A 24,026-nucleotide genomic window follows, 5' to 3' on the forward strand; every position below is an offset into this window, starting at 1 on the left:
AATGAATTGCAATCCATTGTGATGAAGCTCACTAAGGAGATTGAAGACAGGAAGAAGAATGACGAAAGTCTAACTCAGTCACTGAAAGATAGATCTGATGAATGTTGCAGACTGAATTGTGAAAATGACCAGTTGAGGCTTGAATTGGTGCAATCTAAGAATGATGAGCAAGAGCTTGAAATGCAGATCATAATTCTGAGAGATGAACTTACCACAGCTAATGAGTACAAAGAAAAATACAAAACTAGCTTAGCTAGGCTAGATGAGATGCTACAAAGTCAGAGAAGTGGAAAAGACATGCGAGGACTTGGATATGAAAAAGGAGAAAGCTTCGGATCTAGACAAAGCAATGCTAAACCTCATCATCAGAAGAACAAGAGATCTCTGGTAAGACAGCCTAATACTTATAAATTCAATGGTAAATGCTTTGTTTGCAATAAATTCAGTCATATGGCAAATCAATGCAGAAATAGGGCAAATCAGAATAATTCATCATTCTCCAATCAATGTTTCAATTGCAATATGTATGGTCATAAGTCAAATGAATGTAGAAGTATGGTAAATAGGAGAAATGTGAGATGTTGTGCTTGGGGAACATTTGGACACATTGCTAATCAATGCATGACAAGAAGAAATCAAGGTTGTTTCAGGCCTTATTAGAGAAACAACATTGTTTGTTATGCTTGCAACAAATCCGGTCACATTGCAAAATTTTGTAGAAGCAAGAATGCTTCAGCAGACAAGAACAAGTCAGATGATAAGGGCAAAGTGAAGGTTGAAGAGATCAGAGAGCAACACAAGAAGATATGGGTCACGAAGAATGATTCAAATGCAGTAAATGAGTCCACACCTGATTCCGGTGTTGGAACCTCATTCAATAACTAAGGCATTTAGCCCTAGGGGGAAGCTTTTCATTCAAATCCTTAAAAACCCCTTTGTGAGATCTGTAACCGACTATAAAAGGTTGCAGAAGATTGTGAATGGTTGTGCAGTTGATCTTGAAAGATATCCGGAAGACTTCATGCCGATTTGAGATTCTGGTGAAGTATTCTTGAGAGACATGGCATTCGGGAGAGTTTTAGGGTTGAGCATTTATTACACCTAAAAGTTGGGTATTTAGAGGATAAAAAGGTGTTTTAACACTCATTTCTCACAATGCGTTCGAAGCAAAAGAGCAGAAGAGTGTGGCAAAAGAGATTGTGCAACGAAACCAAAGCTTTGAAGTGATTTGGCGAAGATTTCTTGCAGTCCCTGAAGACCATTTTTGCAGATATTTTCAAATTTTTGTAAGTTATTGTGTATACCCTTGCACATAAATTTTGGTGGATACCTACCTTTGCCATTGATGTCAAAGGGGGGGAGTGAGGAGTGAAAAATGCGGAGAGAGGAGTGAAAAATGTTGCATATTCTCAAGAGGAGCTTGTTGAGTTGTTGAGCTGCTTGTATTTTTGCAATTTTGGTTTGACAGTGTCATTTTTCACAAGTGTTGCCATCAATGACAACCCCAAAACATTCCTCAAGCACTTAACTCAACCGGTACAGTGTCTCTTGCCAACAATTTTATGACATCCTTGGTCCATCAGTGAGAACCGATCAAAGATATGTTCCACGGACCAGTGCTGCCCTAGTTGATCAAGGACAAAGTCAATGGTCATGAAGTGTTAAGTGTTGTCTTGTCGAGAAGCAAGTTCCAAGCATTTTCCTTCATGACCCCGAAATCCTAGAAACTCCAAGTTCCAATCTTTTCCTTCGTGACCCCAAAAACCCGAAACCCCCAGGTTCCAAGCCTTTTCCTTCATGGCCCTGAAATCCCGGAACCCCCAGGTTCCAAGCTTTTCCTTCATGACCCCGGAATCCTGGAACCCTCAAGTTTCAAGCCTTTTCCTTCCTGACACTAGAATCTCAGAACCCCCAAGTTCCAAGCTTTTCCTTCATGACCCTGGAATCACAGAACCCCCAAGTTCCAAGCTTTTCCTTCATGACCCTAGAATCCTGGAACCCCCAGGTTCCAAGCCTTTTCCTTCATGACCCCGAAATCCCGGAACCCCCAATTTCCAAGCTTTTCCTTATGGCCCCGGAATCTCGGAGCCCCTAGGTTCCAGGTTTTTCCTTCATGACCCCGGAATCCTAGAACCCCTAGGTTCGAAGCCTTTCATGACCCTAGAATTTCGGAACAAGCCTTTCCTTCATCACCTCGAAATCCCATAACCCCCAAGTTCGAAGTCTTTTCCTTAATGACCCTAGACTCCTAGAACCCCTAGGTTCCAAGCCTTTCATTCATGACCTTGGTATCTCGAAACCCCCAGGTTCCAAGCTTTCCCTTCATGACCCCAAAACCCCCAAGTTCCCGACTCCTCTCCCCTTGCGGCAAGACCCCACGTCCAACTTCCACCGACTTCAGACACTACCAAACAATGTGATCAACACTCAAGGTTCTTGATGCTCCACCAACTGCTACGACTTGTCTACTTTCATTCATGGAGCTACAGGGGCACACTTAATGCTTTTTGCACGATTTCCATCAAGTGGAGTCCAAGGCCATGCATATTTATGGTTACTTGATGGCCTTCATGTCAGACTTGCATGCTTTGACTTTGAAATGTTAGGCAATCCACCTTCTAGAAGTACTTTTCTTCTTGGGATTGCCTTATCAGGGTATGGCCAAGTTGCTTGCACACACACCATGTCAGGTCTATGCACTTCCCTTCCTTCCTTGACTGACATGTTCTCTCCCTGCTGGCTTGAGCTACCCTCTGCTCTTTCACTTCTTTCGAAGACTTGTATATTTCTTGCATTTTTGTAACTGTAAGTTTGGCCATTGGCCTGAGAATGAATTGAAATTATCATTCTTGCCTCTCTTCAACTTATGCATGTCGTGTATGTTTCCTTGCCTTCATTATAAGTGTAATTTTTGTGGCTTTCTCTCATGTCTATGTCATATTAACTTGTTTCTGAGTGTGACTTATCGGAAACCTTCTCCCCTTTGACATTTAGTAAACTCTAACCTCCATACGTGCGTTTGGGGTCATTCATGCAACTGCAGTTTGTGCATCTCCAAGGTATTTCAATTGTATGGTTGTCAGCAAGGGTAAAGTTTAGATTACATCTAGTGGGAGGAATCTCATACTCCTCAACGTATACTATGTTCCGAGCATGGAGCTTAATCGGCTATCTCGGATGTCATCTTCAATGCGCACAAGTGCCACATTATTGATAAGGAGTCCAAAAAGACAATTATTGTTGGCCTCGAAGATCATGGATTGTAAAGGTTGATCGATACTAGAGGGTCTAAGTGTAAATGATGTTCAATTTACATTCAATATGCAAGTTATATTCTATCATCTAATTTGGTATTATTACTTTCTTATTGTATATATATCTAACTATCTTCTTGCTTGTGGCAGATGAGAGGAACATTTAATATTTTCTATGTCCTATCTCAAGAATGCCACTTACTATAAGTATATGACAAATGAGGCACGGTCAAGCAATGCCTTGATCGGTCATGACTGATCCAGACATTACTTGATCATGCCTTTTTGTTTATACTAACAAACAGCATGTTACGTAAATGCCAATCGGTGTGGAGTGTGACCGAAGATTATCGGTGTTTGCCAAGCGCTAACACCCGATAGTATATCGGTGACTGTCAATGCTAACAGCCGATAGTTATCGGTGTGTTAGCCTTGACAACCGATAACTATCGGTGTAGACTAACACACCGATAACTATCGGTGACTAACATAATACCACCCGATACGCATTCCGATATATATTACATGCACCCCGATATAATATGCAACCCGATCTAATATAATATGCAATCCGATAATATATTAATCGGTGTCATCATTATTTATGTTTAATCGATATTCATCTAAATACAAGATTCATTAGATAGATGAACATGAGGAAGATACATAGTATGATTAATCAATAGTTTGTCCATATGCAAATATAGAATGGCTATCAAGGATGAATTAATTGCTTGATGGTTTTATCATAGTTATCGATATGATAAATGATCGAATGAGAGACTTCATTTATCTCTCATTCAATCATTTATCTTACCGAAGCTATTATGCATTAACACTAAGGAGGTTGCAATGGCTGCGAAGAGTTCTTCCATAAGAACTCTTTGGCATCAGTGGTATGGGCACCTCAACATATCATATCTCTAACAGTTTGCTCAAGAGAATCCGGTAGAAGGGTTACCTAAGATTTAGTAGTAGACACATGGTGTGTGCGGAGCTTGCCAAGTAAAGAAGCAGCATCAAACTCCATTCTCTGATGGACAAGCTTGGAGAGAATCCAAGGTCTTGCAATTGGTTCATGCAGATGTTTCTGGACCAATGAATGCAACATACGATATCGGTCACTAGTGCAAGGTATTTCTTTTGTTCGTAGATGGTTTTGGTAGAAAAATGTGTTTTTTCTAAAAAAAAATAATCAAACGTCTTCAATGAATTTCAAAAGTTTAAAGCATTAGCTGAAAAAGAGTTAGGTCATCAGATTGTAACTCTTAGGTCAAATAATGAGGGTGAATTTTGTTCCAATAAATTCACAAGCTTTTGCGTTACACATGGCATCAAGCATCAGTGCACCACACCCTATACCCCTCAACAAAATGGTGTTGTTGAGCAGAGGAACCAAACCATAACAAAGATGGCTTGGTGTATGATTGAAAACAAGAATGTGCCTAAGAAATTTTGGGTTGAAGAAGTCTACACTACATTTCACCTTCTAAATCGGTCTCCCACATAGGCCGTTAAGAAGATGACTCCTGAAGAAGGTTAGTCAAGGAGGAAACCCAAAATCAGCCACCTTAGGGTTTTTGGTTCGACTGCATATGCTTGGATTCCTGATGCCAAGGGAACAAAGCTAGATTCCAAGAGTCAGAATTTGATGCTTACATGCTACACTGACAATCATAAGGCCTATTGAACAATTGATGTGGACAATGACCTTCTCACATTCAGTAGAGATGTGGTTTTCGATGAATATAGTGGGCCCTTTCAGCTTACTTCTACCATCTATCCTCCTAAAGATCAGCCTCTACAGAAAATAGATATAGGTGTTAGGCTTCCATTAGCTTCACCTAAAGAGGGATTCTGATGATTCTGAACCTGAAGTTGTGGAATCACCAAGGCATGATATTGTAGCACCAAAGTTCCCTCAAGAAAACCTGAATCAACATCTAGATGGGTTTATTCCAAGCATCCCAAGTCATGTTGCAACACCTGATTTAAAAGTAGATGGTTCTGCTCTACAACCTAAGTGGTGGGAAAAGCTTATCGGTGATGTTCGTGATGATGAGCTTGTTGAGGTTAGATCTTCTAAAGTCAAGAGCAAGAAGAAGAGCACGGTCAATTTTTCTCTTATCACAAACATTAAAAGTGTTTATGAGCCCCAGACTTATTCAAGAGCAAAACGAATACCTGAATGGGAAAAGGCTATGCAAGATAAACATTATAGTCTTTCAAAAATAAATAATTGGGTTCTGTCAAATCTTCCACTAGGAAGAAACACATTGGCTGCAAATGGGTTATAAAGTAAAATACAAAGCTGATGGAACAGTTGATAAATATAAAGCTCAATTGGTGGCTAAAGGCTTCTCATAGAAAGGAGTTGATTACAATAAAACCTTTACTCCCACAGCAAAGGTGAGCACCATCTGACTAGTTCTAGCCATTGCAGTATAGTCTAGCTAGAAAGTCAATCAAATGGACCTAAAGAGTGCCTTCCTCAATGGTGATTTGGAGGGAGAGGTCTACATCATGCCACCTCGGGGTTTCTATAATGTCCCACCCCTAGTGAAACACTAGAAAACTGCTTTGTAGCAACCTGCTTGTTTATTTTAGATTAAAAATAATATATTATTTCTTTTGAAGGTGGTCGTTCAGAACTAGACAGAAGTTGCAGAAGATGTGTTTTCTAAAGAGTTTACAATGTTTTTGAAGAAACAAATATTGTAAAAGACTTTCCCAGGTCTGATTTATTAGCAGTCAGCCAACCAAGTCACTCAGAAAATCAGATTTGCAGCAGCTTTAAACAAGTCAGTTGCTTTCTGTTGTGATGTATTCACACATCGCCCCATTGCAAATGGGGACCCCTACTTTTTGCTTTCTAGGGTTTGTTTTCTAGGTCTTTTAGGGTTTTGTCTATTAGCCTTTGCATGATGAGTGTTGCCAGAGGGATCAATGGATAGCAGGCTCTGCTCGAGCTTAAGATGAGTCAGTAGATGGGTTTCTTTCCAGGTCTTCTTTAAGCTCGGTTTTGCTGGTGGTGTCCACTTTGAGTTCGAGGAAGTCAGTGAGTGGTTGAGCAAATTTGGCTAAGACAGGGAAGGAATGAATCAAGGATCTAGCCTAGAACAAAGTCAAGCCAGTTTGAGGGTGAATCAAGCCAAGAATGTAAATTTCGCTCCTGACCCTTCCAAAGGGTCCAGAGCGAAATTCAAATTTCCTCTATTTTGCTTCTTAGCTTGACCAAGTTAGGAACTTCTAAGGCATGGTTTGGTAGGTTTTGATACATATTTGCCTTGAAGAGGAATTTTTGGACCTCAAGATGATGAAAGCTAGCCTCAAATGAGGATTTCGCTCCTGACTCTTCCAAAGGGTCCAGAGCGAAATCCTCCCTTTTTGCCTTCCTTTGGCCTTAAAACCTAGTCTGACCTTGCCTAGACCCAGTTGAGTGATGGAATATCTTGATAGTGAAAGAAGGAAGTTGATTTGATCAAGTTTGGTGGAGAATGAAGTGAACCTAAGTGAGAAGCTAGCCAAGAGTGGGATTTTCGCTCCTGACCTTTCCAAAGGGTCCAGAGCGAAAATCCCAATCCCCTTAAACATCAAATTCTCACTTGTCAAGGCTAGGACCATAGCTTCCTTAGGCATAGTAAGGGCAATTTGATACGGTCTAGCCCTAGGGAGTGATTGATGGTGGATGAGATGAAGGATTTTGGTCAAAAATGTGAATTTCACTCCTGACCCTTCCAAAGGGTCCAGAGCGAAATTCATCATAAACTTCATTTGCTACCTTGTTTGACCTTGAAACCTTCTTCCTCAGGTGGAAAATGATCTAAGTTTGCTTCTTGAAGTGGTTTGAAGTTTGAAAAGTGACTAATCTAGCCTAGAATGAGATTTTCGCTCCTGACCCTTCCAAAGGGTCCAGAGCGAAAATCCTCCTAAAGCTCATTTCCTCCTAAGTTTGACCAAATTTTGATTTGCAGGGCATCTTGAAGGGAAGGATGGACATCTTGCAGCCTTTGGAAATGTTTGAAAGCATTGAAATGTAAAGGATTTTGGACCAAAAGATGAATTTCGCTCCTGACCCTTCCAAAGGGTCTAGAGCGAAATTCCTAAAAACACATATTTTTCCATTGAATCCTTGGTTTTTTATGGCGTGGATGGAAGTGAGATAGCATGTCTTTGCCTCTTGAGGTTGTTTTGAATTGGATAAATGAAGAATTTAGCCCAAAATCTTGATTTTCGCTCCTGACCCTTCCAAAGGGTCCAGAGCGAAAATCTCTCTAAAATGCATTTCCTTCTTTATTTGACTAAAATTTGATGTCCAAGGCATGATGAGAAGGAGAATGAACATGATCTTGCCTTTAAGAGTGTTTGGTAGCTATGAAACTGAAGGATTTTAGCCAAGAAAGGAAATTTCGCTCCTGACCCTTCCAAAGGGTCCAGAGCAAAATTCCTTACAAGCCTACCTTTTGACCTTTCTTAGGCTTAAAAACTTGTTCCTAGGGCGAAGAAAGGTGAGATTCTACCTTGCAATGAAGTTTCAAGTTGAAAGATGATGATTTTTGGTCAAGAATGAGATTTTCGCTCTTGACCCTTCCAAAGGGTCCAGAGCGAATTTTCTCAAAACCTCTCTTTGCTATCAATATTGTGCTAGATGAGTGAGGGCTAAGGTAAAATCAAGAAGGAGATGTCCCTAAGAGTGACTTCAAGTTGCTAGAAATCATCGAAGTTGAAGGAATTGAGCCAAGTTAAGATTTTCGCTCCTGACCCTTCCAAAGGGTCCAAAGCGAAAATCCCAAGTTCGCCTACTTTCTTTGCAAGGCAAAGTTAAAATTTTGATTTTTATGGCTTAGAGAGGAGTGAGGCGAGGTGTCCTAAGTCTTGGAGGTGATTTGAAGTTGAAAGGATGGAGAAATAACCCTAAAACAAGATTTTCGCTCCTAACCCTTCCAAAGGGTCCAGAGCGAAAATCCTAAATCTACATATTCCTTTCAAATTTGTGCCAAACCATGCCTAGACCAAGGTGAAAAATGCCCTTGAGATTGCCCTTGAGTTGATTGTTGTCTCCAAAAATGATGATTTTGGGCTAGAGGAAGAAATTCGCTCCTGACCCTTCCAAAGGGTCCAAGGCAAAAATTCTTTAATCACCTTTTCTCCTTGCAAAATCAAGACAAACTTGGGTTGGATGAGAGAAGAGAGGTGTTTCCTTGCCTTGTGAGGTGAATTCAAGATGAAATGATGGATGAACATGCTAGAAAACTTGAAAATCGCTCCTGACCCTTCCAAAGGGTCCAGGGCGAAATTGTGCAAAACCTATCTTTTCCCTCAATTTTATGCCAAATCTAGTGTGGTTCAGGATCAAAGAAGGCCTTGGGAATGACTTTGACTTATCAATGATTATCAAATTTGAAGGAACTAAGCCAAAAAGTGATTTTCGCTCCTGACCCTTCCAAAGGGTCCAGAGCGAAAATCTTAAAACCACCTATTTTCCTTGCAAGTCTAGTCAAACTTTAGGTTTTCATGGCTTGGATGGGTGTGAGGAGACATGTTCTTACCTTTTGAAGTTAATTGGTGTTGAAAAATGATGGAAATTGGCCCAAACCAAGGATTTCGCTCCCGACCCTTCCAAAGGGTCCAGAGCGAAAATCCTAGGATCACCTACTTTCTTTGCAAGACAACTTAAAATTTTGATTTTTATGGCCTAGATAGGAGTGAGGCAATGTGTCCTTAGTCTTGGAGGTGAGTTCAAGTTGAAATGATGAAGGAATGAGTCTAAAACAAGATTTTCGCTCCTGACCCTTCCAGAGGGTCCTGAGTGAAAATCTAAAACCCATCATTTTCTCCAAAATTTGTGCCAAGCTAAGCCTAGACCTAGGTAAGATAAGCCTTAAGATTGCCCTTGAATGGATTTTGGTCACCAAAAATGTAGATTTTGAGCTAAAACAAGGATTTCGCTCCTGACCCTTCCAAAGGGTCCAGAGCGAAATCCTAGATAGGTCCTGTCCCTGGCCATGATTTTGAGCGAATTTTCCCTTTTAGGCCTTCCGGGGATCAAGCAAATGTTGTCAAGTTGAAAGATAGATCCAATTGAGGGAGTCAAGGGGAGACAAAGTGAGAAAAATGGAATTGAGTGAGGGAAGACAAGCTAGGAATGAATTTTGCTCCTGACCCTTCCAAAGGGTCCAGAGTGAAATTCTTCAAATCAACTATTTTTCCCTTGTGTGAGGCCAAGACTTTAATTCTTAGGGCGTGGTTGAGGATGGAAGGATGTTATTTAGCCTTGCAAGATAGATTGGAGTGAAGAAGATGAAGGATCAAGCTTAAAACTTGAATTTCGCTCCTGACCCTTCCAAAGGGTCCAGAGCGAAAAACACTAAAACCATCCTTTTCTTTAAATTTTGTGCTAAGTCAGGCCTGGACTAGGGTGAGAAAAACTATTTGGAATGCCTTGGAAAGATGTTTGACATTCAAAAGTGTGAATTTTGAGTTAAAATGAGAATTTCGCTCCAGACCCTTCCAAAGGGTCCAAAGCGAAATTCTGGATAGGTCCTGTCCCTGGGGAGAACCTTGAGCAAACTTCATTTTGATGTCTTCTTGTTGATGGTTTAAGGTATAAAATGCTATGTTAGAATAAATATATTTTGTGTCCTTAATCATCTTATGGTTTGTCTTGCAGATGAAAAAAGACCAAGCCAAGACAAGGACAACCTTCTCCAGTCCAGCATCATCAGGGACGACATCTTCCAGTCCAGCATTCCAAGGAAAGGTACATCATCCATCCTGCACATCAAAGACAAAGGAGGTTAGAGCGCGGGTCCGTTGGAGAAGCAGACAGTTTCAGAAGAGTTAACTAAAGTTAGCTTCTCAGCGTCACCAAATTGAACATCAATCAATGTCGGACAAGGTGGCGTCCCAGTCATCACTCCTCTATGTCGGATTGGTCCACCCCAAAGTGTCCAGATTCAATGTACTTGGCTCATCAAAATGGCACAAACTTCGATGTACCTACCCTGGTTATCCATTGGTCGATTATTCCAGAGAAGACATGTGTCCAAATAATGCAATTATTTCATTGGTCAGAATTGAGTTTGTTGTAACAAACCCTAATTAGGGTTTTCATTGTAAAATCTCGACCATTGATCTCAATTTGATCTTAGCCATTGAATTGTATTAAGGGCGCTATATAAGCCCTGGCTCCTCATTTTGTAAAGGCTAATAATAGGGAGACAGTAGTTAGAAGGTGAATAGTTAGAAATAGTGAATAGTCAATTGATAGAATAGAAATTAGAGTAGAATAGAAAGAGATGGCAAAGATTGTTGCCATGATGTTGTTGTAAAAGACTTGTAAACTTCATTGAAGAAATGGTGAAATCTATGGGTCCATTCAACAATTTGCATGGTCTCTATACTCTCAGATTTGATTTCATGTTATTAGATGAGTGGAAGAAATGTGTTTGATTGATGGTGAAATTTGTATATCCATACTACTAGCAATTGTTGATTGCAGACTTGCCTTGTGTAGTCAACTGGAATCATTCAGCTTGAGCTTAACTTCAATTGTCGCTTCTTCATTGACATGCATCAGCCTGATGGTGTCTATGCTTGTAGTGATGATTTGAACATCATAAAGCTTTCCTCCAAAGATCGCACTAACCTTGTGGAGATGGTCCTAGGATATCAAAACAAGACTTAGTTAGAATTTCATCAAAGGTCATTCATTGCTCTTACATTCTTAGTGTCAGAATTAGATCCTTTCCTCGCCCTCATCCTTTTTTCTTTTTTTCAAAATCTAGGCAAGTAAAACCCTGTGTTCCAATAATATTCAAAGCAAATCAGACGTTTAGGTCATCAAGTGTAAGTCCCCTTGTGATTCCAGCAAAATCACATCATACCACAGAGAGCTTATCCACACGTAGTGATCCTACATAACATAACCTTGGAGTTACTCCGACTGATCCTTCAGCGAGATCTTCAGCAGTCGGGAACTTTGTTCAAGAGAGGATAAGATACTTCGGTATTTTATCCTATGTTCGCATGTGCATGAAAAACACATCAACACTTTCCAAGATAACTTAGCAGTTGGGTATGATTCCTTGATGGTGCTTACAACTATTCCCTCTTTGGACAACCTCTAGGGGTTTATTTCGGTTCCAAAATAGCTCAAGGAGAGTACAACCTATCAAGCAAGCTGTGCACTCAGAATTTCACCTTAAAACTTTTCAGAACTCTGCTTCCAACTGATGCAAATTGTCCTAAATTGTTGGTGATGGATTTGACTTGCGTAGACCACTCAAAATCTGGAAATAAGTGATCATCTTTGTTACAAACCAAGCCAAGAGGGGTCAGCCTAGCACACAAGCTGCTCTCTCAGCAAATATGTCAAAAATGCTCCAAACCCTATCAAAATTGATGTAATCTTCAACCAATCTGCTGGTATGAGCAAGACTAGTTATCCCAATACTGAAAACACTTAGTAATGCCTCTCCTTAGCTTCAAACAAAATAAGAAAGGGGTCAGCCACTCTAGCATAAAGGCAGGTCACTCAGAAATTATGTTAAAGCTGCTCCAAGCCCCTTCCAAAATCTGATACAAATACCTTCAAACTGCTGGAAATGAAGTTTCATACAAACCCCAATCTGGAAATGCATCAAAAGACTCTTGTTCACATCCAACAAGCCAAATAGAGAGTGGCTAAACAAGCAAGCTCCTCTTTCAGATTTCTATCAACAAATATATCTTCCAAAACTAGTTTCTTTGTAGCCCAATTGAGATCCCTGAAGTGGAATCTCCTTGCACACTCTTGGCTGGTCTCTCATAGCTGCAAGTGTGTAAGAACAATGGAGGTTTTCGTCTCCAAGGTCTTCAAAACCCTAAGGTTGATAAGCTCCACAAGGAGGCAGAAGTTATTATCAGCAAAAACATGAATAAGAAATGAGTCTCCAATGACCTTTAAAAACCTTTCCTCATGTTGCCCTAATTAGGGTTGAAACCCTAACACCTCAATCAAATTTAATGAATTAAATAATAGTTACTTTTTCCCACATAACAATCTTCCCTTTTGGAGCGCTCACTTTATGTTATATGTTTTTCTACTCAAACCAATCTTTTATCTCTCACTTCCCCTTTCACTCTCTCACTAGGATTAAGAACTTAGAAAAGGGTGAAACTTCATACTATAAATGTGTTTTTAGTGACCATTATCGCTCTTGTTGCTTCAACCTTAACACATGGTAACTAATCCACACTCTCCCTTAACACAATATCTATACTTAATCACTTGTTTGAGCAAATCCACTCGATGTTCCTCTATTCTCTATTAATTATATTCAAGTTATCATGGTGAAGGAAGATAGATATGGATTTGATGCAATGGGGATGGCATTGACAAGCGAGTCACTCACCCAATAACTTGGCGATGAGTTTTTGTAAACCTTGTGAGTAAATGAAAAATATTGTTATTTTTCCTTGAAAAACTTGTCCAGATTCATATAATTTATATTTTTCATACTTGTAGTTGAAAAAACACAATTACGATTTTCATTGGTGGTGAAGTAGAAATGTTTCTAATTCCCCATCTTTGTCTTCAAGTCACATTTCAATATGTGTTTTTCCTTTCTTAATATCTTTTATTAACTTATATTTTATGTATATATTGGCAAGATGTTTGAGAGTAGTTTCAGATCTCTAGGAGTTATAATGCAAATTCTAGGTTTTAGAAGATCTTATAAATTTTCAAATGGTCAAATTTCAATAATCAGCAGTCTCCTATTACCATTCTCTCGTTCTCTCTATCTCACTCTCTTTATCTCCCCTTAACTCTAGACTTATCTCTCTCCCTATCAATCTTCCTCTATCCCCTCTCTCTAGCTCTCCCTATCTCACTCTCCTCCCTCCCCAAAGATCTAAACCTATTCTCTACATCTCTCTCACACATCCTAAAGCCACCACAAGTTGGTACCCTCAACCTCATTTTGGTGTTGCCCCCATCAAACATTATTATTACACAACTTGTCAAAAATATCTTTAGATGGGGCAACTTTTACATATGACATGGCTAGTGGAAGTGGCATTGTAACTCATTTAGGGTCAAACTTATTTTTTGATCTATGATATGCATTAAACTCTAATTTTGACTTATGTATGATGGTACTTAGTAAAAATCTCAACAAATTTAGCACTATGTGTGTCTCTAAAGAATAATAAATACTAAATACTAAATACTAAATACTTATAATAAAATTAAAATATAAAAGAGTAAAAATAAAATTAGAATTAAAATGTAAAAGAATATAAAAAAAAGGCATGAATGGTTTAATGAATGGTCAAAAGGCATGAAATAGGTTAAGTTTAATGAATGGTCAAAAGGCATGAAATGGTCAAAAGACATGAAATAGGTTAAGTTTAATGAATGGTCAAAAGGCATGAAATGAAAAGTTGTCTCCCTCAAACATGAGGTATAAATGCGAGAAGAGAACTTCATTTGGAGGAGCAATTTTAAGGAAGAATCAGAAGTGTAGATCTGATTTGAATAATAACTTTTTTCTTGTTAGCATAGGTGTTTTAGCTTAGTTGTCTTAGCTTGGCAATAGTTTTAGTCTTTAGCCTTTGCTTGTAAGGGGTTTTTGCCTTGAAAGTCCGAGGAAGTTGTAGGGTGCAAAGTCCGACCTTGAAGTGATTTACAATGCCAAAAAGTTTGTGATCAAGTCAGGAATCCATGTTTCCAATCCCGAACTTGTGAATGGGTGTCTAGACTGAGTATTGATAAAAAAATTGTCAAAATTGTCAAAAAAAAAATGTTGTCACAATTGTCAAAGTGCAAAAAATGTTGCAAACTTGTCAAATGGATCTAAGGATTGATGTGTTGAGATGATGAAATATTTGAGGATTCAATGTCTTGGTTCCTTGTCAAGGTCAAATTTTTCAACCTTGACAAGATGAAATAAGGGCATTTTATGTAAACTCCTTGTCTAAGAGTGGAATTTCAAAATTAAATTCAAGTCCCTGAATTCATGAGGAATGAACCCTTGATCTTCATTGATTTGTTCTTGGCATAGGTGGATTCACGCCCTTCCTTTGTCCTTGTAGGGCTTGGAAACCCACTCTTTGATTTCTCCTTGACATAGGTGGATTCGTGCTCGTCAAGTTGTCCTTGGTAAACATGGATTGCTACCTAGCATAGTAATCCTTGACCTCATCTCATTAGTGCCCAGCATCAATCTTCACTACACAAGTAATTGCACCCATGTTTCATCCCTATGCACCTTGGAATGCCAACCTGCACTTATCCTTGCATCACATGAAATTATGCCCTTCACCTTGTCCATAAGCACTTTTCCTTGACACCACCTGAATGCCACCCTACCTTGTTCTCATATCACATGAAAACTCGACCTCGCTCTAGCTTGTTTTGTCCTTGAGGAACCCTCGAGTGCACCTTGTTTTGTGCATACACTCCTAATTTCCACACTTGTTCTCTTGTCAATGCACGACTTATGCTAAATCCCACCCTTTAATCCTCTCTCAATGCACAAGCAATGTGGATTTCTGACCTCTCTTATTCGTGATCATATGCAATTTCTGCCCTTGTTCTCTTCTCAATGCACACAGTGAGAAATTCCACCCTTTAATCAATGCATGATCACTCTTAAATTCCACCCTTTTCTCAATGCATGGGTATAGCTGAAATCCACCCTAAACATGTTGTGCATACAATGAGTAAAAACCTGCCTAGGGGGAGTTAGCAAGTTAAGTTCGGCTTAGTTGAATGAGTGAAATTCAACGTGGAGAGTCATATAAGGTAAGCTCAAAAAATTCAAATTAGGGCCAGACCTAAAGCAAATTGGATCTAAAAATGCAGAGCAGATTTAACGCTTGATGCAAATTCGAATTGTGTTTAAGTCTGAGTGCTAAGCCTCTATTTATATGCATTAGAAAAATGATTTTAAACGGCTGACCTAGTTGTAAGAATGGTAAAAAACTCCCTCCATATACATGGATAGGTCTTGGCCAACCTGAAAATGTATATCAAAACATGTGTGCAAAACATGTGGGAGGTTTAAATCACCTTAAGGTCGGCCTCCTTGGAGACAAACTTGAAATTTTAAAAGACCAAACAATTGATCATTGGCAGGGCCAACTTGAGAGGTGATTCCATCAATCAAATTGCAAAAGATTTAAGACCAGGTCGGCCTAGTGTGGCAATTATAACTTTCAAATGGGTGAAGGCTACAAAAGGAGATCTAATTTTCATTTCAACATCAAAACAAATATAATCTAAACAATATTCAAGGAGAAAACCTGGGCGAATTATAAGGAGAATACCTGATATAAACTTCATCAGATTTTTAGCAATTCCACATTGGAGCAAAATCTATCAACATGAAGGAGACAATTCAGATCAAATTGAGAAGCAATTTCAAAACTGATCTAAGGCAATTTACACCAGGTTTTGAGGCAGACATTAATGTGAATTAGCAGGCCTAATTCAAAGTTTCAGATCAGACATAAGGGAATAGTTCTCTAACATTAAGTGGTGCATTACTAGAGGTTCTGATAGTCATTTTCAGACTTGGAAGGTCAAGTATTAAAATTGCTTGCATTCATTATATAGTAATTTGATTCAAAATACGTTTATTTTCCAGATCTGATGCAAGAAGAGCAACATGAAGATTCATATTTGAAAGGGAGAACAAGACCCACCCTCTAAGAGGACATCAAGGTAAGACTCAACCATATGGAGGAGTCAAGATGTTCAAGTTGAAACAAGTGGATGCAAATAGTTTCAAGAAGCGAAGAAGAGGACTAGCTCAAACATGAAGAAGAATTCACATGAATTACAAAGGATGAAAGACCTTTCAAGACAACATCAAGATATACACTTCATCAAGACATTCAAGAATATCAAGACATATAAGGAGTGATTGCAAGAATGGAACTCAACAATGCGCACAAGACATTACAACATTAAGGATTGCATGAAGATGAGGAGTTCTACAATTACCACAAAGAGATCAAAGTCAAGTTCAAGTTGGTGTAGGGCTGAAATTTTTCAGCTCAATCTATGCACTGTTATATCTATGCGACACCTCCCATGACATCTTTATTAGAATTCTAAATTTTGAAATTAATCCTATATTCGTTTATTTTAACTTCACCCTTACACCTAAAATTTCTAAACAACTTGAAAAGATTAAGAAGACCAATCTCATGGAAAACCCTCCTAAATTTTCTTAGGCTGGAAAATTTTAGGTAACCCCACTTCATAAGATAAGTAGACAACTACTTTTTAACCTATCTTACTCATCTTGACAATGAATTGCAGAATGTAATCCCAAGGGCAGTGCAACGAAATTTACAAGCTATTTTCAAAAGCATACTAAATCGCTCTACTAGACAGTGCAAATATCGTGTCTACGAACTACTTTTCAGCTTACATGCAAGAGAGAGAGAAAATGGTGATACCTGTTTGACAAGCTGTGCACTTTTTTCCGATACATGGCATGTACCAACCAGATAAACCTCTGCCCCATTGACGCTGTTGCGCAAACAAATGACGCTGCCATCCTGTGGAAGTCCATGTAGCCCACGACGCCAATTCCACTCCACGCCATTCTTGCGCAGGACACCCATAAAAGGCCTACATATCATCGGTAGCTTAACTGCTACCATTGCCAGGAAATCTTGTCACTGCAACTCGCTAAAGCTTATGTTCCCTTATCATTTGCACATAACACAGATTGAAATATCCTATCTCAGAATAGAAATTACTGATTATTTTGAGAAAAAATTCATACCCAGTGCGCACATTGTGTTATTATAAAGAAATATAAACTCAACGCCCGGTCCTCAACCCAAAACGTTTGAATATTTCAGCCATTACGCACAGGGAAATGTAGAGACACTGGGTTTGGCAGTATGAACATTTCCCAGCATTTAGCCATTGTAGGTAATTGGAATAGAATGATGGAATCTTTACCCACATACAGTTTTTAGGTGTCATAATGGGAAATTGTTGAGAAAACTAATTCTGAATGGTACTTGATTTGACAAAGGAATAGCGGGAAACGACCCTTGGAAGGTTTTGTCACCGGCATGTAACAGAAAAAATAAATTCATTAATAGAGTTGAGTCTTTTAGAATTCCCATTCATAACTTTTCTTTATTAGTTCCCTCTCATCCAATTTTTTTTTTAATTAATTTAACCAATCAACATAACAAATTAAAATCATTGGACAAAATTTATATAATTTTATTTTAAATAATTATAAAAATATATTTTTCGTTTTTCATTGATCTATACAAATATAAAATTCAAAACTTTTAAAATAAATACAAAATTTATTAATTCAAAAATTCCACAGTTATCTTATTAAAAAACCACACAGACTTATCTGCACCGTATACACGTGACATGTACGAGTTGGCGGACAATACTTTCCTACATCGTACTATTTCGACAGTAACCCTTGGTATAAACACATCGTACTTAAAGAAAATACATGGGCACTTCATCTCTATATCATTAATATTATTATTTTAGAAAATTTTAAAAGTAGTTTTTTGATTTACTTATTATTGTGAAATTATAATTTTGTTGATTTTAATTTAAATTCACTTAAAACTATTTTAATTTTAATGTATAAATGAATGTAATTTGGGTTAAAATGATATTAAAAAAATTTAAAGTTTAAATTTATTATTTCATCCTTAAAATCATATGTACAAACAAGTGCCATCTAGTGGCCAATAGTTGTTGTCATAGTATTGTAATAAAAATATTTATTCTAATTTTTAATTATTATAATTTTTGAATAGTAATAAAAATATGTGTCTAATTTTTAATTATTATAATTTTGAATCATTGTTGTTTTAAAATTATATTAGTATAAATATATTTATGTAATATTAATTATAATATAATACAAATTTAATAGTGAAAATGTATATTTTTCTTAAAAGCATAATCCTAATTTAATTTTAAAAAATTATATAATTGTAATTACAATAGTAAAATTAATCTCAAATTTAATTATTATTATGTAGTGTAATATTAATTATAATTGGTATTAATTAAATAACTATTAATAATTATCAAAGTAAAAATACATTTTTTTTAATAACTTAAAAAAATATATTCAAATTTATGATTAAAAGTTATTATATTATTTTGTATATATTAAAATGATTTAAAAATTTTGTTTTTCAAAAAGTATTAAAAAATAGAATGATTTCAAAAAGATATATAAAATACAATTATAAAGAATACATATAATAACAAGTGTCACATAATGACGAGTATTTGTCGTCATAGTATTGTAATAAAAATATTTGTTCTAAATTTTATTTATTATAATTTTGAATTATAATCAAAATATTCATTTTAATTTTAAATTATTATAATTTTAGATCATTGTTATTTTAAAAGTATAGTAGTATATATATTTATGTAATATTAACTATAACTCTTACTTTAATAAAATAATATAAATAACTATAATATAATACAAATTTTATAGTGAAAATGTATATTTTTCTTAAGAGAATATTCTTAATTTAATTATATATATATTAATCTCAAATTTACTTATTAATTTCTAATTTAATATTATCTTGTTTTAATTATATTTATGTAATATTAATTATAATTGATCTTAATAAATTAACTATTAATAATAATAAAAGTAAAAAAAAACACATTTTTTGAATGGCTTAATAAAAAATATTTAAATTTATGATTAAAAGTTATTAAATTATTTGTTATATATTAAAATAATTAAAATCTCGGCTTGTTAATGGGCTTTCTTGGGTTACTATGGTCCAAGTTGAGGGAAGGATGGTATAAATTTTATTTTGATGAGGCCTCAAAGGGTAACCTAGAACTGTTGAGAGCTAGATTTGTGGCACGAGATTGGGAGGGCAATATTGTAGCAATTGGAGCTTCAAAACTTGCGAAAGAATGAACAATGAAGTCGAGGCTTAGGAAGCTATTGAATCATTAAAAATGGAGAAAAAAATTGGACAACTTAAAGGAGATTCCTTGATTATTATTAATGCAATAAAAAGGGGTGAAATACATGCCTAAAATTTGAATAAATATATAAACGTTGCCAAACATTTATTAGAAACTTTTGAGGAATTTAAAGTTTGGCATGTGATGAGATTAGAGAACAATGTGGTGGACAGGGTGTCCAAATGGGCAGTGACTCTTGATGATGGGTTGAAAAGTGCGATGGAAGTTTTTCGTATCATTGAGCTCGATCTCTGAGTTGGAATAGTACGCTACTATTGTTAGAAACTATTAACGAAAGGGTGTGGTGGTAAGGTGATGTGACATGGGTAGCACTCGATGCTCATAACCGAGAATGGGTGATGATTGAATTTTAATATGGAGGCCATATTTTCCTTGATTATGCCAAGACAACAATTAGTATTTATGGGCAAAGTCACTAAGAAAAGAATCAAAAATTTAAATTTATGATTAAAAGTTATTAAATTATTTTATATATTAAAATAATTAAAATATTGACCTCTTAATAGGCTTTCTTGGGCTACTCTGGAATTCGAGAAGGTTAAGGTGGTGGAGTGGTCCAAGCTAAGGGAAGGATGGTATAAAATTAATTTTGATGGGTCCTCAAAGGGTAACCTAGGACTGTCGAGAGCTAGATTTGTGGCACGAGATTGGGAGGGCAATATTGTAGCAATTGGAGCTTTAAAACTTGCAGAGAAATAAACAATGAAGTTGAGGCTTAGGTGGCTATTGAAACATTGAAAATGGAGAAAAGTTTGGGCTTCTCAAAAATGTAACTTGAAGGAGATTCCTTGATTATTATTAATGCAATAAAAAAGGGTAAGATACATGCCTGGAATTTAAGTAAATATATAATCATTGTCAAAAATTTATTTGAAAATTTTGAGGAATTTGAAGTTGGCCATGTGATGAGATTAGAGAATGACATGGTGGATAGGTTGTCCAAATGGGTAGTGAATCTTGATGATGGATCGAAAAGTGCGATGGAATATTTGTTGTATTCTTGAGCTTGATCTCTAAGCTGGAATAGCATGCTACTATTTTTAGAAGCTATTAATGAAAGGGTGTGGTGGCAAGGTGATGTGACATGGGTAGCACTTGGTGAACTCATAATTGAGGATGGGTGTTGACTGCATTTTAATATGGAGGGGGCCCATCTTTTCCTTGATTACACCAAGATAACAATTAGCATTTATGGGCAAAGTTACAAAGAAAATAATAAAAAATATTTTTAAATTTAATGAAGATATTTTTATTCAAATCCTGGAAATCCTTCTAGGTGATGACTAAACATAGGTACACGATGAATATAGACATTGTGTAAATGGTGGTGGCGCGGGGGTTGGAGGTTGGATGAAAAGAAGATGTTGAATGGGTGTTGAAGAGTTGTGTGGAAAATGATTAGTTTTATGGTTTGTATTTGATGTTGGAAAGAGAAATTGCAGGGGTGGGATTTATTCCTGCAGAGGTGGACAAGGGCATAGATGAGGATACTCCTCAATAGCTGATGTCATTTATTCATTGGGTGTAGGGGACAAACAAGGATGAGCGTCAGGTAGAAGTGTACATCGATGGGATTCATTGATTCATTACTTGCAGGTGAAGGAATGAGAGCAAGCCAAAGGAAAGAGGAAGGCTAGGCTGGAGGAAGAACCAGAAGCAAGATTCAAGATCAAAGACCAGTGGATTAATGGGCCTTTGAAAGTAGTGAGGAAGAAATTAAAAGAAAAATATATTTTTTTGTTTAAAGCTTATTTATGTAGTTATTTGATCAATTGTTATATATTTTACATTGTTAAATTGTATAAATGGGTGTATAGGGCACAATATTGGTAAGCGAGGATAGGGTTTTGGTTGATGTTATGTCAGACTATGGACATCATTTTGGGGCAAATTTTGGCAATGTTTCTTTGTGATGTGGGATAAATGATAGTACAACTTACTTAATTTATTTTGAATATCAATAAAATACATATAATTACCAACAAAAAATGATTAAAAAATTTATGATTTTCAAAAAGTATTAAAAGGAGAATGATTTCAAAATGATATGCAAAATACAAAGAAAATCCAAAAAAAAACTTAAAAAATCTATCATTTCTAAAAATTTGCTCCTATAACACCAAATTTTTAAACCAATCATAGAGAAGATAAATAATCGATTCTAGAACTATTTTAGATGCCCCTAAAATTCTATGGGTCGAGTGCCTCGAGAGGGGGAGGAGGGCTAGCAAGCTAATTAATTATCTTAAATTTAAAAATATAAATCTCAACTCTACAAAAACCAAGTTTATTTTGAAAGCAAAAATAATAATCATGTTTGATTGGTGCAAACTAATTGATTATTTGGACTTCAGTGAATGCAATAGTAATGCCTATGACAAGTACTAATAAGTTTGACAAGCACATAGAATAAACTGTATATGTTGCTTGTTGCCTTTTACAAAAAACAATAAAAATATCATCCTCATTCCTTACAAATCTTTTATATAGAGGGATAAGAACATTGATGCATCTTTGCACCTTGCATAGGATTTTATAGTTTGATTTTTTTTTTACTTGTATCTAATTTATGCATTCTACTTTTATTATTTGTTTAGTAAATTGAGCAAGAATGCCATAGTTTGAATTTAATTTTTTTTATTATGTGTAACTTTTGTTATATTAATATTATATTTTTTTAATATAATAATAATACAATTTAGTTACTTTATAATTGTATTATTTTATGTATCACCTATTCGGGCCATTACACTCTATCATTTAATATCATACATAAATTTAAACAAATAATGAACATTTTTTTTCAAATGTTAATATTAGAGATTCACCCAAAATACATCTGTCAAACTAAATTTTGAATAAATATATTTTAAATTTTAAATCTAAATACAATATTTATTTATCTCATCTCTATTTTATTTTTTTTAAAATCTCAAAGTAATTTTGAGCAAGAATGTTATAGTTTGAATTTAATTCCTTACTTATGTGTAATTTTTGATGTATTAATATTATGTTTTTTAATATGATAATTAATAAATTTAGTTATTTTATTTGTTTCATGTTTGTATTATTTTGTATGTCACCTCTTTGTATCATTAAACTCAACCCTTAAATACTATTTAATGTAATAATACATAAATTTAAACAAATAATCAACATTTTAATATGTATTTTCATGTGTCAATATTAAACATTCACCTAAAATAGACCTATCAAGCTAAATTTTGTATAAATATATTTTAAATTTTTAATCAAAGTACAATATTTATTGTTTGTATTTAAATTTTTACTTGTATGTAATTTATGCGTTCTATGTTTAGTAAATTTGAGCAAGAATGTTATAGTTTGAATTTCATTTTTTACTTATATGTAATTTTTGTTATATTAGTATTATGTTTTTTAATATGATAATTAATAAAATCTAGTTATTTTATTTGTTTTATTTTGTATTATTTTGTATATCGCCTCTTCATACCACTACACTCTACCCTTTAATACTATTCTATTTAATAATACATAAATATGAACAAATAATCAGTATTTTAACAATAATTGAAAATTCCATAGAATTTGTTTCCTCAAGAGTTACATGTCCTGACTCTAAATACATATCCTAACACTATTGTCAAGAACTTGACGCATTGCATCCCTTATTTTAATAGTAAGTTGGCTATAATTGTTTATTTCTTTCAATTAGATTAGAGGTTGGATTTCAGTATTTGAACAGTGTTATGTAGTGGGAGTATTTGTCTTCGTAATATTGAAATAAAAGTAGTTGATGGTCAATGTCATACAGATTTATTACATTTATTGTATATTTGATAATAAGTTGGCATAATATGTCATTTAAAGGTAGGTGAGTAAAATTACTTTCAGAGTAATATGCTAATGTAACAATTTTGATTTATAGGAGGTACAATTAAAGTTGAGAGTAGTTGTTATAATAAATCATTCATTGATTAGTTTATTTTAATTTTGATTATGAAATCTATAGAAGTGAAGTTGACATTGAGTTTGTCCAACTATAATTTGTGATGATTTTGTCTACTTGGTTGATTAATTGATTTTAAAATTGAGTTTGTCAAGTTAGGAATTGTGATTATTTTGTCTATTTGATTGATTGATTGATTTTAAGTTTGATATATATGTATGGGGTTGAAATGTAGCCTAGTTGAAGTTGTGTTTGTGGTGAGAATATTGAGAATAGGATTGGAATACAAATATTAGATGAATAAGATATGAAAATATTAGAGCCTAAATTAGCATAATATTTTATTTATGTTTAGTAATAATAATTAAATTTGAATTTTTTTTACTATTGATTAATTGTTATGTTAATCATATAATTGTAACTATAATTATCGTTATAATGTTTTTAAATCATGATAATCAATATTAATTAGAATTATAATTATAGTATAATTAGTTATTATAAAATTAGGGTTATAATTGATTATTTTAGAAGAAGTATGCTTGGTATAGTTGAAGTTGAATTTGTTGATTTGAAAAAATATTGGAATCCTTGTCTATTTAGATACAAAATAAAAATGAAAGATCCCCAATCCAATTTTTTTCCAGTCTGATCCGAAATTTGAGGTTATGCGCAACTGTTTGTTTGTTGATAAGTCTTTGGCCAACATATGTTGGAAGGGGTTTTACTTATTTTTCTTGTTTGATTGTTTTTTTTATGTTTTAAGAGAGATTCTTGAATGCAATATAAAATAAATTGTTGATGTAAACTAATATAA

The 24,026-nt window shown here is 35.3% G+C and overlaps 1 protein-coding gene across 4 annotated transcripts in view; it reads right to left on the reverse strand.

Moving 5' to 3' along the window:
- The window catches only part of LOC131061159 (uncharacterized), a 128,243-nt gene extending 110,947 nt beyond the window's left edge, over positions 1-17,296 (reverse strand). Inside the window, exons 1-2 of one of the 4 annotated variants that reach the window (XR_009372284.1) lie at positions 17,042-17,296; positions 16,710-16,909 (exon numbers count right to left, since the gene is read on the reverse strand). Coding sequence is in view for 3 of the 4 variants with exons in the window: in XM_059219729.1 (XP_059075712.1) it covers positions 16,710-16,909; positions 17,042-17,054 (213 nt within the window). In the remaining variant the exon portion in view is untranslated. The remainder of the gene's footprint in view (positions 1-16,709; positions 16,910-17,041) is intronic. The other 3 variants (XM_059219729.1, XM_059219728.1, XM_059219730.1) reach the window with 3 other exon arrangements.
- Between the last annotated feature and the right edge of the window lie 6,730 nt (positions 17,297-24,026).

The sequence above is a fragment of the Cryptomeria japonica genome, chromosome 4 (genome assembly GCF_030272615.1).
Source record: "Cryptomeria japonica chromosome 4, Sugi_1.0, whole genome shotgun sequence".
Lineage (NCBI taxonomy): Eukaryota > Viridiplantae > Streptophyta > Pinopsida > Cupressales > Cupressaceae > Cryptomeria > Cryptomeria japonica.